We start from the raw sequence: 13,910 nt of genomic DNA on the forward strand, positions 1-13,910 counted from the left end.
AGTGAATCTCTCAAGTATTTACTTTTTTTACAGTTTTCCCATGAACATCAAAATTTTCACATCCTGAACAGTTATAACAAGAAGTTCCATAGGTGTACTAACACAGATCCATTAATGTAATGACTTTGCATCAACACCTGTCTCCTCCTTCTCTCCAGACTCTGGAATTCTATGACACTACAGAAACAAAAGTAATACCGTGGAATCTGGTCTTGCTGCATGACATAACTCCCCTTTTTGCAGACGAGGAAAAGAAGTCGTAAGATTCCAGAAATTAAATGTTTCATTTCAAATACATCTTCCTTGACTTCTTCCACTCTTACTACAAACTGAAGCCTAAATAGAGGCTTGGGATCAAGAAACATTAAATAGTGCAAAGGCTCTGTATATCAATCATATTTTCTTAAATTAGATACTGTATATAATGTAGTTCTATGTAGATCAGCTATCAAGATTCAACAAATTTTAACAAAGAAAAAAGGGAGAAGGCCTATGTAATGTAGTTTATATCAAAATATCTCACTTTTTCACATTGACAGATCTAAGGAATTAATGATTATATTTTAAATTTCATGAATACTTGTTTCTGTGACAAAAAGGCACTCATGCTAGAACACAAATTTTTCAAGGTGTTTTCCCTACATTGTTCTACAGAACTCAGTTTCAACTATACAGTGGTTTGAGGGAAAGTGAGGAGAGACACAATTATGATAAAACTTAAACAGAGCTCAAGGCTCTGTCTAATTAAGTTTCTTTGGAGCTTAACTAAGAATCAGTGGATTGGCTATTCTTCTCAAAGAAGTATCACACTCCCTTTTACTCCCTCTACATGTAATACAGGTTGTATTCAATATAGAGGAATAGCATTTGTTTTCCAAAGCTGTTGCTACTTTCTTTTGGTCTCATTATCATCACAGGCTTTTCTTAACATATTAAGAAGTATGTATTATATTTGGTACAACAGTTGCTCTGTATGTTAACTGTTCCCATGCATGCAGGGTTGCCTGTTCATGCACTGCTCCCTTTTCATGCAGGGTAACCTTTCTCCAGGGTAGGGAGCCTCCAGAAGACATTGACATCACTTATGGAAATAAAGAATGTTGCACTGGGTCCAAAACCACTTTGCAGGCTGCTTCTGTGAAAGTCTCTGTTTTAGAGAATGACTGACTGCACACAGTCACGCTTAAGTTCTTCAGCTGGGTATTTCTCAGTGGAAGTTCCCAGCTAATATTAGCCATAAGAAGTACAAAACCACATTTCATAATCTTGTTGATAGTCCTCCAGGCAACATAAAGATTTCCTATACTGTTACCAAAGAGATGAGAAAATCCCAACTTTTTGTTCCTACACTTTGTAAAGACAATGAGTAAATTACACTTATCAACTTCAGCATTCAGATACACAGAAAAAGTTTAAGACACTACTTCTATGTTGCTTATAGTGCTCCAAATCTGTATGTCTGCATTTTGATTAAATATACTTTAGTTTCTGGAACCCAGGCTTTATCTGTTACAACCTACAGGCAAATTACATAGGCTCATCAGCTAACTACTCTTGATGCTGGGGAAAAAATTAATCAGCCTCACCTTCCTTCACACTAAGAAATGACAGCATTTGGTCTAAAATAATACACAGTTCTCATTTTCGGACCAGGAAAGGCATTTCAAGATCAAAACACACTTTTTATTTTGTTAAAGCAGCAACAGATGAAAAGAACGGCGAAACACCCCACAGTAGCAGAGACTCTTTAGCACCCGGCACACTTCTTTGGGACCACAGTCTCGGAGTTCCGGAAAAGGTTTAACATCTGACGTGAGCCACCTAGTGACTGAATGAATGGCTACATTAACAACTTGCAAGAAACATTTTAACCTCTTTCTAGTAGAAGCCAGTTTGCACTTCTAAGCTTAAATAATTATAAAGGAATCAGATTAAACCTTTGGTGAACTACGGTCTTTTGCCAGCTGCTCCAGCACAAGCCTCCCCAGCAGTGAGATCCTCCCAAGACCTCAGCTCAGTGTAACCGACGAGCACAGTGTTAACTAATCAGCACAGACTAAGAAAAATTCCTGTTAAAATACCATTTTGGAAGTAATGTCAAACAGCAAACTGCCTACAGATGATGTAAGTATTTAAATAGGCTGCTTGACCCACTGAGCGCAAACTTGAATTTTCACTATGAAAAAAGTATCAACTTGCTAATTCCCAATTACCAAGGAAAAAAAAGACCAAACAAAGACCAAACAAAACCCCCTACCAACAACAACAAAAAACCCACTCTAAGTTTCTAAGCATAAGTAATCAAAGTAAGACTTTTTCTGAGTCGTAACACAAAGTGAAATAAAATAGTAAAAACAAGAAGCTCTTTGCCACCACTCCCAAACCCTAGGTAAGTGGTTTGCAACTGTTTTTAAGATTGGTAGATTCCTAAAATCCTAAATCATTTTAGAATACACTCATATATGCTTCTTCTTTCCAGCTATCTTGTGAGGACTACATAGAGGAAAGCAATCCTGCCTTGACAATGACACAAAAGTGTGAAATACTGATGTGGGACAGAAATACAGAAAGTTGTTCCTGGAATAGCTGTGGGGAAGAGAATACAGAGACAGAAGAGGAGGAAGCAGAAAAACAAAGAAAAAGAAAGCAAGATGAGGAAGAGAAGGACGAAAAGTAATTAAGTAATTGACTGTAAAGCAGAAAATAAAAGATCAAAGTCAGAGATCAAGTTAGCTACTAAATAGAGGTTTTGTACTATTTTCATGGGTATTTTTCTTTTCTTCTATTTAATTTATTCAAAGGTTGGAGGTCTCTAAGAATATCAAGATGGGTTACTGTAAAGCTTGTAAAATACACCTTATTGTATTGGGGGAGGAAATGTAAAGAAAGAAGGCACTAGATAATGAAGACAGAGGAAAAAAAAGCTTCTCCCGTGCTTTACTGTGAAAGAATATTACCAATAAAGCACTAAGAAATTAATGCATGTGATTTGAAAAGTCATGTTTGTAGATGGTTGTCGGTTTTGCTTTGCTGAGTTTGAGACCTTCACAGAGAATTTACATTAAGTACATTTCTAGAATTTAATAAACAATTTTTCCTCTAAAACAACTAGCATGCAATGATAGTGTTTCAGAGGTGGTATACATATTATGGCTCTATTTGAATTCAGGTAGCCATAATCTTAGTTGATGCATGCTTTTCATCAGACAACAACCCACTTGTACTTTTCTGCACATTATCCCTTTTTAAATACAACATCAGTTAAATTATATTGCATGTATTGATCTGAATTTAAGAAATGCAGGTTTTATTTCAGCTGAGATATCCATTATAACTTTTAGTGCATAACTACTTGCCAAAACTGAATAAAAATGTAACATATTATTAAATGAATTAACATGAATTAAAAGAGAAGCAATAGCCTTTTTTGCCCACACCCTATTTTTTTTTTTTAAAGACCTGGTTGAATAAAGCCTTAACTTGGATGTCTCTGAAAAAGGAAATTGAATCCCCTTTTCTTGGAAACGTGCTAAAAGAGCAAACTCTCTCTGAACTTTAATAATTCATTAGGACCTCACCTGAAGTTCTTAAAAGTGGCCAAACAGGAAGTATATTTATAGGCTTGTTAAGCTGTCTGCCTGTAAGTCTCTTTAGCCTTAGTAAAGGCCAAAACAGACCAAAAGAGTTGCTAAAGACTCTGCAGGAAATATAAATTATAATAAAAATAACCTTCAAAAGAGCACAGACAGCAAAACCTGGCTACTTCTTCTGTGGCTATGTTTGAGCTCAGTCCTCAGGCTTCCAAGGGCAGGCACTCGGGGTAGGTGGGTTGTGATAGCTGGAATGCAAGTTCTGATCTGTGAGCGGGCAAATGGAAAAGCTCTGCCCTAGCAGAAGAAACACCACAGCTTGGCTGCATGAATATGTTCGCTGGGGTTCAGAGACAGCCGAGATTAATTAAAAATCTGTAGTGCTCCTCTGCTGCTGGCTCTGTGACGGTATCCTGGGCAAGTATGTAACAAACTCCTCATATTCTCCCATCAGCTCCCATCCTCCTACACACCTTCAGGAAAAAAGTTGTACTTATATATGTGACCTAAAGAGAGAAGGGCTTGTAGCAGTAGCAAAATTAAAAGTGTGTGTTTCCATTATATTCTTACCTATAAAATTCATTGCCTGCGTGAACTAAATGTAGGGACGGAAATACCACTGTAGTAACCTAGAACAGACCCTTCAGACAGAAACTACCCTGAGCATGAAAAGTATGTTACAAATGTAACTATTGTTATTTACAAATCACTCTAAGTCATGGAAAGACAGGAAAGGGCTGTGGAAGTCGGAAGCAGACGCTGCTCGAGAGGTCTTCTGCAGCCAGACAGAAAAAGCACTGCCGGACAGCCGGAGACGAGCGGACAGGCTCCCATCCTTGCGCGGGGCAGACGAGGAAGGTGCCATCCCCGAGCGAACCCGCCGGCTCCGGCGGCCGCTGCCCTGCCCTGCCCCGACCCGAGGCCGGCGCGGGCAGAACCCCGTCACAGGGCGGGGAGAAGCACGGCAGGAAGTCGGTTCTGGTTCCTGGGTTAAGTCGCCCAGGCAGGAACGAGCGCCTTGTGCCGGGAGTGGCCGCGGGCTCCGTGAGGCGCTCGTAAGTCTGAGTGGCTTTGGAAACCAAGCGCTCCTCGCTCTCCCCTGTGCCGGGAGCAGCGGGGTCGGCCCGGGGCCGGAGCGCGGGCCGGGCGCTCCCGGGCCGTGTTTCTGCCCCCCGCTCCCGGGGGTGCCGCTTTCCCCGGGGGTGCCGCTTCCCCCTCGGCGCCGCTCGGCCCGGCTCAGGAGCGGGGCCGGGGGCGCGTCGTTTGCGTGCGGAGGCGCTCCGGGAGCGGGGAATCGGGGGACGGGATCAGCGGGCTCGCTGCCGGGAGGCGATGGCCCGGGCGGCGAGCGCAGGAGCAGGAAGAGGCGGCTGCCCCCGCGGGCAGCGGCAGCGCGGCGGGGGCAGCGAACCGCAGCGCTCCGGGAATCACCGTCCCGAGCCCTGGGCGCACAGGGGCTGCCCAGCTGTAAACGCTGGTGTGCCAGGGGCTCCTGCTGTGTTAACGACGCATCCCGCAGTCGGGCAAAGCAGGAATTGTTTCTACGCAGAAAAAATAAGGGAAAGAAACAAAGCAGAAAGTTCAGTGAGCTCTCAGTCTCTCACAAATGATTACCTCAACAGGTTTCCAGTTCCCAAGATGATGGCAGTGTAACTTACAAAATATTGCAATTGAAAAATCTGTTTTGAAAGCAGAAATATGTAGAGAAGTACTTGCGGCTGGATGGCACCTGTGTTTTCATCTCTCATGAACCTATGAGAGGTAGGAATGTGGATTACCAATTAATGTGCATATACACATGATTAGCTAAAACCTTTCTTTCATAATTTAAGGTGATTTTTGAGGCAATATGAAAACTAGTATGAAAACTAGTGAGCTATGGAGCTGGGATTGCAACAGAAATATGTTGCTAATCTTTGTGTGGGAGCTTTTTTGGCATTTGATGAAGAAAATGCATATTACTGTTTCTTTTTTTCCCCCCCACCTGTATCAGCAAAATGCTTCTGATTTGAAGCAAGTATTTTAAGATAATCTGCAAGTTTCATTTGGTGCATTTACTTAAAAGTTTCTCTTACATTAGCTGTACCCAGTGGTTATCCAGTGTTCAAGTCTTTACTCAAATACGAAATTCCAGTTCTCATTGCCATAGCTCCAGCAGCACAGCAATCACAGGTACCTCATTCTAATTCTGTCCCTGTTAGAATAAATGCAGCATTTTGTAGTGCTGCATCTCTGCAGACTACATATTGGTGTTAGTGATTGTAAAAGTCCTTAGGATCTAATGAATATCCAGAATGTAAGTTGCTGAAGATCAGGATTGTGAGCTGAATTATGTTCCAGTTGCCATTTGAATACAGCATAACTAATCATAGCTGATTAAAATAGTGGGGATATTTGGGTTGGGGTTTTTTGGTTTGTTGGGTTTTGGGGTTTTTTTTTTTAGGGCTGTTGGGAGGGAGTTTTTTCCTCCTCGTTGGATGCAGGGAGAAGGGTAAATGACAAGGAACAGTTGGCAAATTCCCTGATAAATATTGATGCCTATGGAGGAGAAGCAGGAAAATGAGCCAGTTTTTCTAACTGCAAGGAGTTCTGGATATGAGACAGATAACATAAGAAGCAGTTATTTATTCCAGCAGCAGGCAATCCGGGCTGTGACTACAGAGTAGTTTAATCCAATCTAAATCTAGACTGCGGCAGTCCTGCCCACGGCTAGTCGCATGTTCCCACTGCCTCCTTGTGCTGGTAGTAGTGCTCCAGCAGCCTTGCAGTGAGCTAGCTCCAGTTTTAATTTCGAGGTTGGTTTTTTTAGGGGGTTTGTTGTTGCTTTTTTGAGGAAGTAGGGAGCTACTTTGGCATACTCAACTGTGTAGCATAGAAGTACTAATAGTGGTACCAGTAAGCGGCAAAAATACACGGCCAGAGATGGGGGAAGGCTGGCCTATCCTTCTCAGTGGCAGTGTGGACTTGTGACAGTGTTACATAACTGTGACTTTGTGTTACAATTGGAAAGCCAGTGCTGCTGTTGAACACAAGAGTTCTGTCTGCCTATTGCTGATGTTTTCTGTTCCTGTGCAGGCTTCCTTGTGTTATTGTGCCATTTGAAGTGGTCTGTGGATCTGATCTGCATTAAAAGTAATGCAGCAAAAATACGTTTAGTGTTTAGTTTTAAACGGAATTGGTTTGCTGATATGGTTTACAGAAAGGTTGCTTGTGCTGGAAGAAAGGGAAGGGTAAGGTCGAAGAAGAAATGGATGTCTAGGGTATGGGGAAAATGTAGGACCAATTCTTCTAGTTACAGTGCCATCTGAAAGTGTCACTAGTAATGACATTGACTGATCCTTTCTTACTGCATGGAGTCTGAATTTTAGGGAGCTACCAGTAAGTTATTTTTCGTACCAAGTAGAAAATCGGGCGCTAACACTGTCCCTGTCCGGCTCCGTGGGGTCCCCTGTGCCCCCACAGAAGCACGGGTGGGTTCAGTGTTACAGTCGGTAGCAAAGAGTCGATTTGCATGAGTTCTGGCAGGAGCATTTATTGCTTCTACACGGTCAAAGGTTGCAGACACAAATACCAAGATGATCCCAAAACTCAGTTTTATCTGGGGGTGGGGAAAAGGCAGGACTAGGGAACAGGGACCAGTGGGGAAGCTCTGGGGGAGTGACGAGGGGTAGAGACTAACAGCCATCTGGGGGAGCCAAACTGGGATAGATTAACATAACAGAACAATGCATCCTGGGAGAAGCCTTTCTGGTCACCCTAACATAAAGTGGTTCTTGTGGTACTAGGGACTTGTCTTACTGAAAATTCTCTGTCGTTTGTAATGTATGTGCACTGGCCACCACAATTCCTCCTTTCTGTATTAAACAAAAAGGCCTCCCCCAGGGATCCCAACACCCAGTGTCCAAAACAACCAAACACACACAAAACAACAAAAATGATCAGCAGCACCCACAACCCAATATCCCAACAAGTCCTCAAATCTTTTAGAGGATTTTTCTCTCTGGATGCTGGAATGGATGCTCTCATGGGCAGAGGTGAGGTTGAAGCAGCACAGTTCTCTTTGGGCTGCAGCACAGTCCAAGCATTCACTGCTGGTGGTACCAGGAGCATCCAAAGGGCGGCAGGGTGATAGGTTTTGGGTGCTGGGCACAATCGTGAATGTGGGCACAGGCTCTGGCAGTTGCTTCTGTTAGGGTTTTAATGAAAGTTTAAAAATGGCAGTTTCAGGTGGGGCGGGGGGGGCTTTCCCTTCCCCCCCCCCTTACTTAAAGGTCTGGGGAAAGGGAATGGTATAATGGCACAGGGGTGTGGGAACCTGTGGCTAGGGAATGGTATAACAAGTAGTAAATAAAGAGATGGATGCAAGTTAACAGAAAGCATCCCAATAGGTGTATTGGGCAGTGTGGCTGTGGGAAAGCCAAAGCAGAGGGGTGGAGGTAGGGAATATTAACTGTTGGGAAAGCAACAGAAGTGGTAAGATCAGGGGAGACACCAAGGGTGTCTTGACTTATTCAGTCAAAGTCTTGTTTGCAGTTCTGGTTACAGGACAGTGAGTCTGTTTCTATGGTGGATATCGGTGCTGTTTTGCGTCATCTCCATTTCCAAGCAGTGGCTGTCTGGTCTTTTGACTGTGCCCTGTTCATCTTAGTTGGCGTTTTGTCTGCAGGGTGTTTGTTGGGCTGGTGCAGGGCTTGTTTTTCTCTGGCAGTTTCCAGGTATCATCTGTGGCCTTTGGTTTCTTCACCCCAGTCCTTTGGTCTTCACACTTAACATCAGAATCTGAGAAGTCACTATTCTGTTTCTTTGGCTGCTGTTCTGCATGCTCCAGCCTCATCTGTGAGCTGCTTAGATCCACTGCCTCTTCCACGATGTTCTCGCAGCTTTCTGGGAACAGTCTGAGTCCTACATCCTGGCTCCTTCTACCCTCCCTCTTTTTCTGCTTCTCTTGCAGCACAGGAGCGGAGGGTGCAGCCAGGGCCGAGGCCGACATGAAAGACACCATAGACACCATGCGGGTGGAGTTCTCACAGCCGGGGGAGCAGAGCAGCAGCAGCCGCGGCTTGATATCCTCAGGGCATTCCGGGAGCAGTGGCGGAGTCGGCTGGGGTGAAACATTTCTTTAGGAAGTGGCTCCAGTTTGCTACTACAGCAGGGGAGGCCAGGTCTACCCGGCTGAGAACGAGAAAACTCTTTCAACCCCCATGGCACGTGGGCAGCCAGGGTGAGCCACGGCAAGCGGCCACGCGGGGCTTGGTCTTGGGCTAGCAGTGTGGCCGACTTGGGCATGCCCCCGCTTTGGCGGGGAGAGGCAGCCAGGCATGAGCCAGCAGGGGGTTGTAGGTGGAATGGGTGGCAGCAGCGATGAAAAGCGGCGTCGCCGGGGCCCCCGAGAGCGGTGGGGCCAGACCCCTCCAGCAAGCACTGCCACTCCCTCAGGCTGTGTTCAAAAGGCACTAAACTCCCTCCGTTCGTAATGTCCTGGGTCTGTCCAAAGCACCTCAGGAAGTTTCAGAATGCCGCTTTTTCGGCTCGGGGCTCTTCTAGCCACAGCTGGAACCCGCCGGGGTCGGGGCGCCGGGGCGGCCCCGTGGGCTTTGTCAGGGAGAGTCACTGCCGCTTCGCTCGCGGCTTGTGCTGGGGCTGCTGGGGCCCGAAGCTGGCCCGGCCAGGGTGCGGAGCTGGTGCTGAGGGGCAGGCTGAGCCCTGCGGGGGCGGCTGATCCAGCACAGGGCTCGGAGCAGGTGGGTGCGAACGCTTCACAACCTCCCCTCATGAAGCAGGTGCGGACACCGCATTCTTGCAGCAGCACTCGCAGCGCCTTGCGCTCTAGCGCGCACAGCTGCAGCCTCACTATGGCTGGGCAGCGAGGGAAGGTTAGCAGGGCAGCGCATGCGGAGGTGCCACTGTCCCCGAGCGTCCCGGAGACTTCCTGGCTGCTACCACCCCCACTCGTGGTCTCGGCCGCGTGGGAACCCGAGGTGGGTTGGGGCTCACAAGCGGGACCAGCAATGAAGAACACAGGAGGGAGAGGCAGGGTCCGTGGCTGGGAGGGGACCCCCGGCAGAGGCGGAGGGGCCTAACGCAACGCGTATCGACACGTGGGAGGGGCCAGGGACGGAAGAGGGACTGTGCGTGGTAAAATAAGCGGGAGCAGGTGGGGAACGGGGACCGCGCATTTGCGAAAAGCCCGCCACTGCATCTGCGGGCGCCACGTGGTGTCCACCATCTTGGATGGGGGGAGTGGAGGCGGCAGAATTAAAAATAAAGGTAGCAGCTGGGATTGAGGGACCGATTCTGCTGCCATCGTAATCTTGGAGCAAATTTGATGTAGAGAAAACTGGGGAAGTGGGTATTGGGAAGAGGTCTGGGGAGGAACTCGGGGTAGCCTGGCCATCGCCACCCCGGGCAGGGAACAAAAGAAATCGGGAAGAGGCAGGCAGTCGGTAGCAGACCTGTGCACTTGGGCAGGATCCATCTCCTGGTTTCTCTTGAGATAGGGCAGAGGGAACAGGGATGCAGGGAGAGGGAAGCGGTAAAGGGTTTTTTAAACTGGGGTTAACATTTCCCAACCGTTTCACAAGATTATCAACAGCTTTTGCTAGCTTGTAAAGCAAATAACCTTTTCCCGACATAAATAACCATCGCACGAAGCGCTGTAAATACTCAACTAACCACTGCTTAAATAACCACTGAACAAAATGTTTTAAACCTTCCCTGGTATAACAATAATTTTCCTGAACAAGGACTCCTAGAACTGGGAGAAAAACTCCTCGCAGGAGACGAGAGAACTCTGCCCCCGTCTTCCTCTCTTCCCAACCCTGGAGATAAAGGGCAATTAACAGAAAAGGATACAAAAGTGACCCATATTACATTAGAGGTCAAATAAAAGTCTCGAGGATGGTCCACTGACTTTAGACCAGTCTTCTCTTTCCCCAGAAGGTTCTTGGTCTCCCCCGCCAAGCCCCTGATAGAACTCAGAAGTTTCTTTGGGGCTATGGCTGCTCAAATGCGACTTAAATCCAGGAACTACAGGAGACGCTGTTGGGGAGGGTCCGAGGCCATCCACACTGAGGCGCCATTTAATACTGTCCCTGCCCGGCTCCGTGGGGTCCCGCGTGCCCCCACAGATGCACGGGTGGGTTCAGTGCTACAGTCGGTAGCAAAGAGTCAAGAAGGGCATTTGCGTGCGTTCCGGCAGGAGCACTTATTGCTTCCACACGGTCGAAGGTTGCAGACACAAATACCAAGATGATCCCAAAACTCAGAGTTTTATCTGGGGGTGGGGAAGAGGCGGGACCAGGGAACAGGGACCAATGGGGAAGCTCTGGGGGAGTGATGAGGGGGGCAGAGGCTAACAGCCAACCAGGGAATCCGAACTGGGATAGATTAACATAACAGAACAATGCATCCTGGGAGAAGCCTTTCTGGTCACCCTAACATAAGTGGTTCTTGTGGTACTAGGGACTTGTCTTACTGAAAACTCTTTGTGCCTTGTAATGTATGTTCACTGGCCACCACAAGGCGCAGTGCTATAGTTCTGCCTGTTGGATCAATTACTTTTGATACCATCAGTCCAGATGACAGCAGCACTCTTTGTTAGTGTTCCCAGTCTGAATGAATGAGTAAAAGGCTGGATGGAAATTAGGTATAAATTTTAAATACTGTTTTTCAAATGGAGGTTTGAGTTTGTATGAATGAAATTAAAGGCTTCATTTTCTGTGAACTGTGAGTCACGTGGATCTGAGCTCTGTACCCTCCATTAGAAGCCGAACATTTTTTCTTAAATCCCATTGCAGTCATTTTTGAAGTTACCTCTTATATGTACAAGACATGCCATTTACTAGGTAAGTTGTTAACAGTGGAGGATTTCAGAAGAGTATGAAATCCATGCTGATACAAACTTTGCAAGCTTTTATAGATTGTGAGAACACACTTTCAGTCACTTTCACCTGTAACAATGCCCTCTGCAGTTTAGCACCTGTCCCTAAAGGCAGATGTAATACCTGATTTTATTTACTGAACTACATAGAACAGTCCTTCATTTGAAATGGAAAGAAAGGCTACCCATTTAGTTAAAGGTGTGCCCCAGGTATGAGAATGAATACTCCATTTAGTGAAGGGGTAGCATTTGGGGGAGGAAGGAGGTGGATGGAGTAGCCTGTGTTACTAACAATGCTTTGAGACAGTATGCACAGACTGAGATTATAAACTACTGAACTGATGTTTAGGAAAACAAGTCAAAACAAACAAAGCCTTTCCTGTGAAACAATGTAGGCCTTTTATGCAAAATTTATAAACTTGGATTTCAGTAACATTTGTTACATCAAAGGATCCCTAAAAAATTCCAAGTTGTTAAAGAATTCACTTTGCTACTATTAAACTACAGCCATGCCAGAGGTGAGATACAACTGCTTTTCCCTGTAGTAAAATTTTATTTTACATTGGTAAAATAAAATTTGCAAGACAGAAAAGTGTGATGTCCATATAGTAGTCTGTTGAACCTTCTAGAAAAGTCAGACCACATTTCTGTATTCAAACCCTACGATAGGGAAGATATTCAAAAGCAAGGAAACATGAACAAAATCTTCAAGCTCCAATCTTCAGAATTTTGAGCAGTGTCCAAGGCAAGTTACCCTTAAACTCTTCTTGCTTGGCTTATCCTCGTGTGACTGCACCACTTTCTTTGGTAGTGTTTGTGGTTTATGCATAATCCCAAATGATAGTGGCAGTTCATACTACTTTAAATATTAGGAAAGATGAAATTACTAATTTTTTTTTTTCTTAATGCTGGTATTTTTTTTGCGGGGGGAGGGGGCAGTGGAGACTTCACTAACTTTTTCTCTACTGCGCTTCTATTATGCTGAATTTTATCTTAAAATTAGTATCATACATTACTATAGAAGCAAATGACCTGTGTTTGCAAAGTTCTTGAAATTGGAGGCTGTGACATTTAATAGTGTTCTAGTCTTACGTGTCAAAGTTCATGAGCTGTCGTTTTGGGAGTTGTTACTGAAATTGTACACAAAGTGTAAAAAGTTCATAATATTATGTGAAAAGGTCCAAGTCTTGATAATTCATACTGGTTGGTATTACTGATTTTTAGATAAAAGGTGTTTTAACTTACCTTGTAGGGTAGCTTGTGTTGACATTTTCAAATTTGGCACAGAATAGGACAAGTTTGTGTGACCTAATTGAGTTTTTATCTTTTTATTTCTTAATGCTGATGGGAAAGATGTGTGCAAATGTCACAAACAAATGTCACAAATGTTACAAACAATTCCATGGGTGAGGGTGTGGGTGTTAATGTCTCCACCAACTTCAAGACACAGGTTTGTTACAGAACCCAGACAGTTTGACTCCTGAAACAGACAAAAAGGTCTGCACAAGCCTGAGTTTCAGAATTTTGGGGTAAAATAACAGGTTCAAGGAGGGGAATATGTGGGAGGGGGTTCGGGCAGGCTGTACCTTCCGAGTACCTCAGCCAATGGAGAAGGGAAGAGGGCAACACGGCCGGGAGCTTAGGATAAAAGGAGGCTGCGCCCTCCGAAACCTCGAGAGAGAAAACCCCGTGGGCGTGTGCCCCAGTGGACTCTCTCCCTTTATTCGAATGAAGTTGCAGGACTCCTCTGTCTGCTTTATGGACACTGGCTTTTCAAAGCGCGATTTTTCTGCACAATGTCAAAAGCTGAGTTCAGCTTTGTTTATTAATGTTGTCTTTATTTCACAATTATGCAAACGTTAAACTTTTGGAGATCACATAAAATCAGGTAACTGGTAATCTGCACCAATTTTAAGTCTCAGTCTTAAGCACTGTAACTGCAGATACATTTACACATTCTGTACATCCAGAATTTGATTCAGAGTTAAGCTGCTTTTGTTTGTCTTTTGTTTAAACCTATCCCTGGACATAAAATTAAATGTTGAGGTGAACAGAGCTATAGTTCAAGCTATGATGTTAATGGTCAAACATACTGCATGTATCAGTTGAATACAACAGTGGTACAAGTCATGCTATATATGTTTTTAGTTACATACTGCTGTTTCTTAGTGTTCTCTTTTTCCTTCTGATTACTTTTCAGATCTGTTAACTTGATCATCTTTCCAGTGATGAAACAACATTGGGAATTATGGACAAAAACATTGGAGAACAGCTTAATAAAGCTTATGAAGCCTATCGACAAGCATGCATGGATAGGGACCATGCTGTGAAAGAGCTACAGCAAAAAGTAGGTGTTGGGATCTGAAATCTATCTTTAAAGCCATCCTTCCCATGGAGGATGATAGTACATGTAGATACCAGTTTCACTTTAGCTATGCACA

The 13,910-nt window shown here is 44.8% G+C and overlaps 1 protein-coding gene across 4 annotated transcripts in view; it reads left to right on the plus strand.

Moving 5' to 3' along the window:
• The first annotated feature begins 4,536 nt into the window (after positions 1 to 4,536).
• Positions 4,537 to 13,910, plus strand: part of TANK (TRAF family member associated NFKB activator) — a 32,761-nt gene continuing 23,387 nt past the window's right edge. For 2 of the 4 annotated variants that reach the window (XM_042040862.1, XM_042040864.1), the window contains exons 1-3: positions 4,545 to 4,645; positions 5,213 to 5,351; positions 13,670 to 13,816. In XM_042040862.1, coding sequence (XP_041896796.1) covers positions 13,718 to 13,816 — 99 coding nt within the window. In that variant the 5' untranslated portion in view covers positions 4,545 to 4,645; positions 5,213 to 5,351; positions 13,670 to 13,717. Of the gene's footprint in view, positions 4,646 to 5,212; positions 5,352 to 8,722; positions 8,812 to 13,669; positions 13,817 to 13,910 lie in introns of those variants that run through there. The other 2 variants (XM_042040861.1, XM_042040863.1) reach the window with 2 other exon arrangements.

Source organism: Corvus kubaryi, unplaced genomic scaffold (genome assembly GCF_017639235.1).
Source record: "Corvus kubaryi isolate FWS band 111438036 unplaced genomic scaffold, C.kubaryi_AGA036_p1.0 37396, whole genome shotgun sequence".
NCBI lineage: Eukaryota > Metazoa > Chordata > Aves > Passeriformes > Corvidae > Corvus > Corvus kubaryi.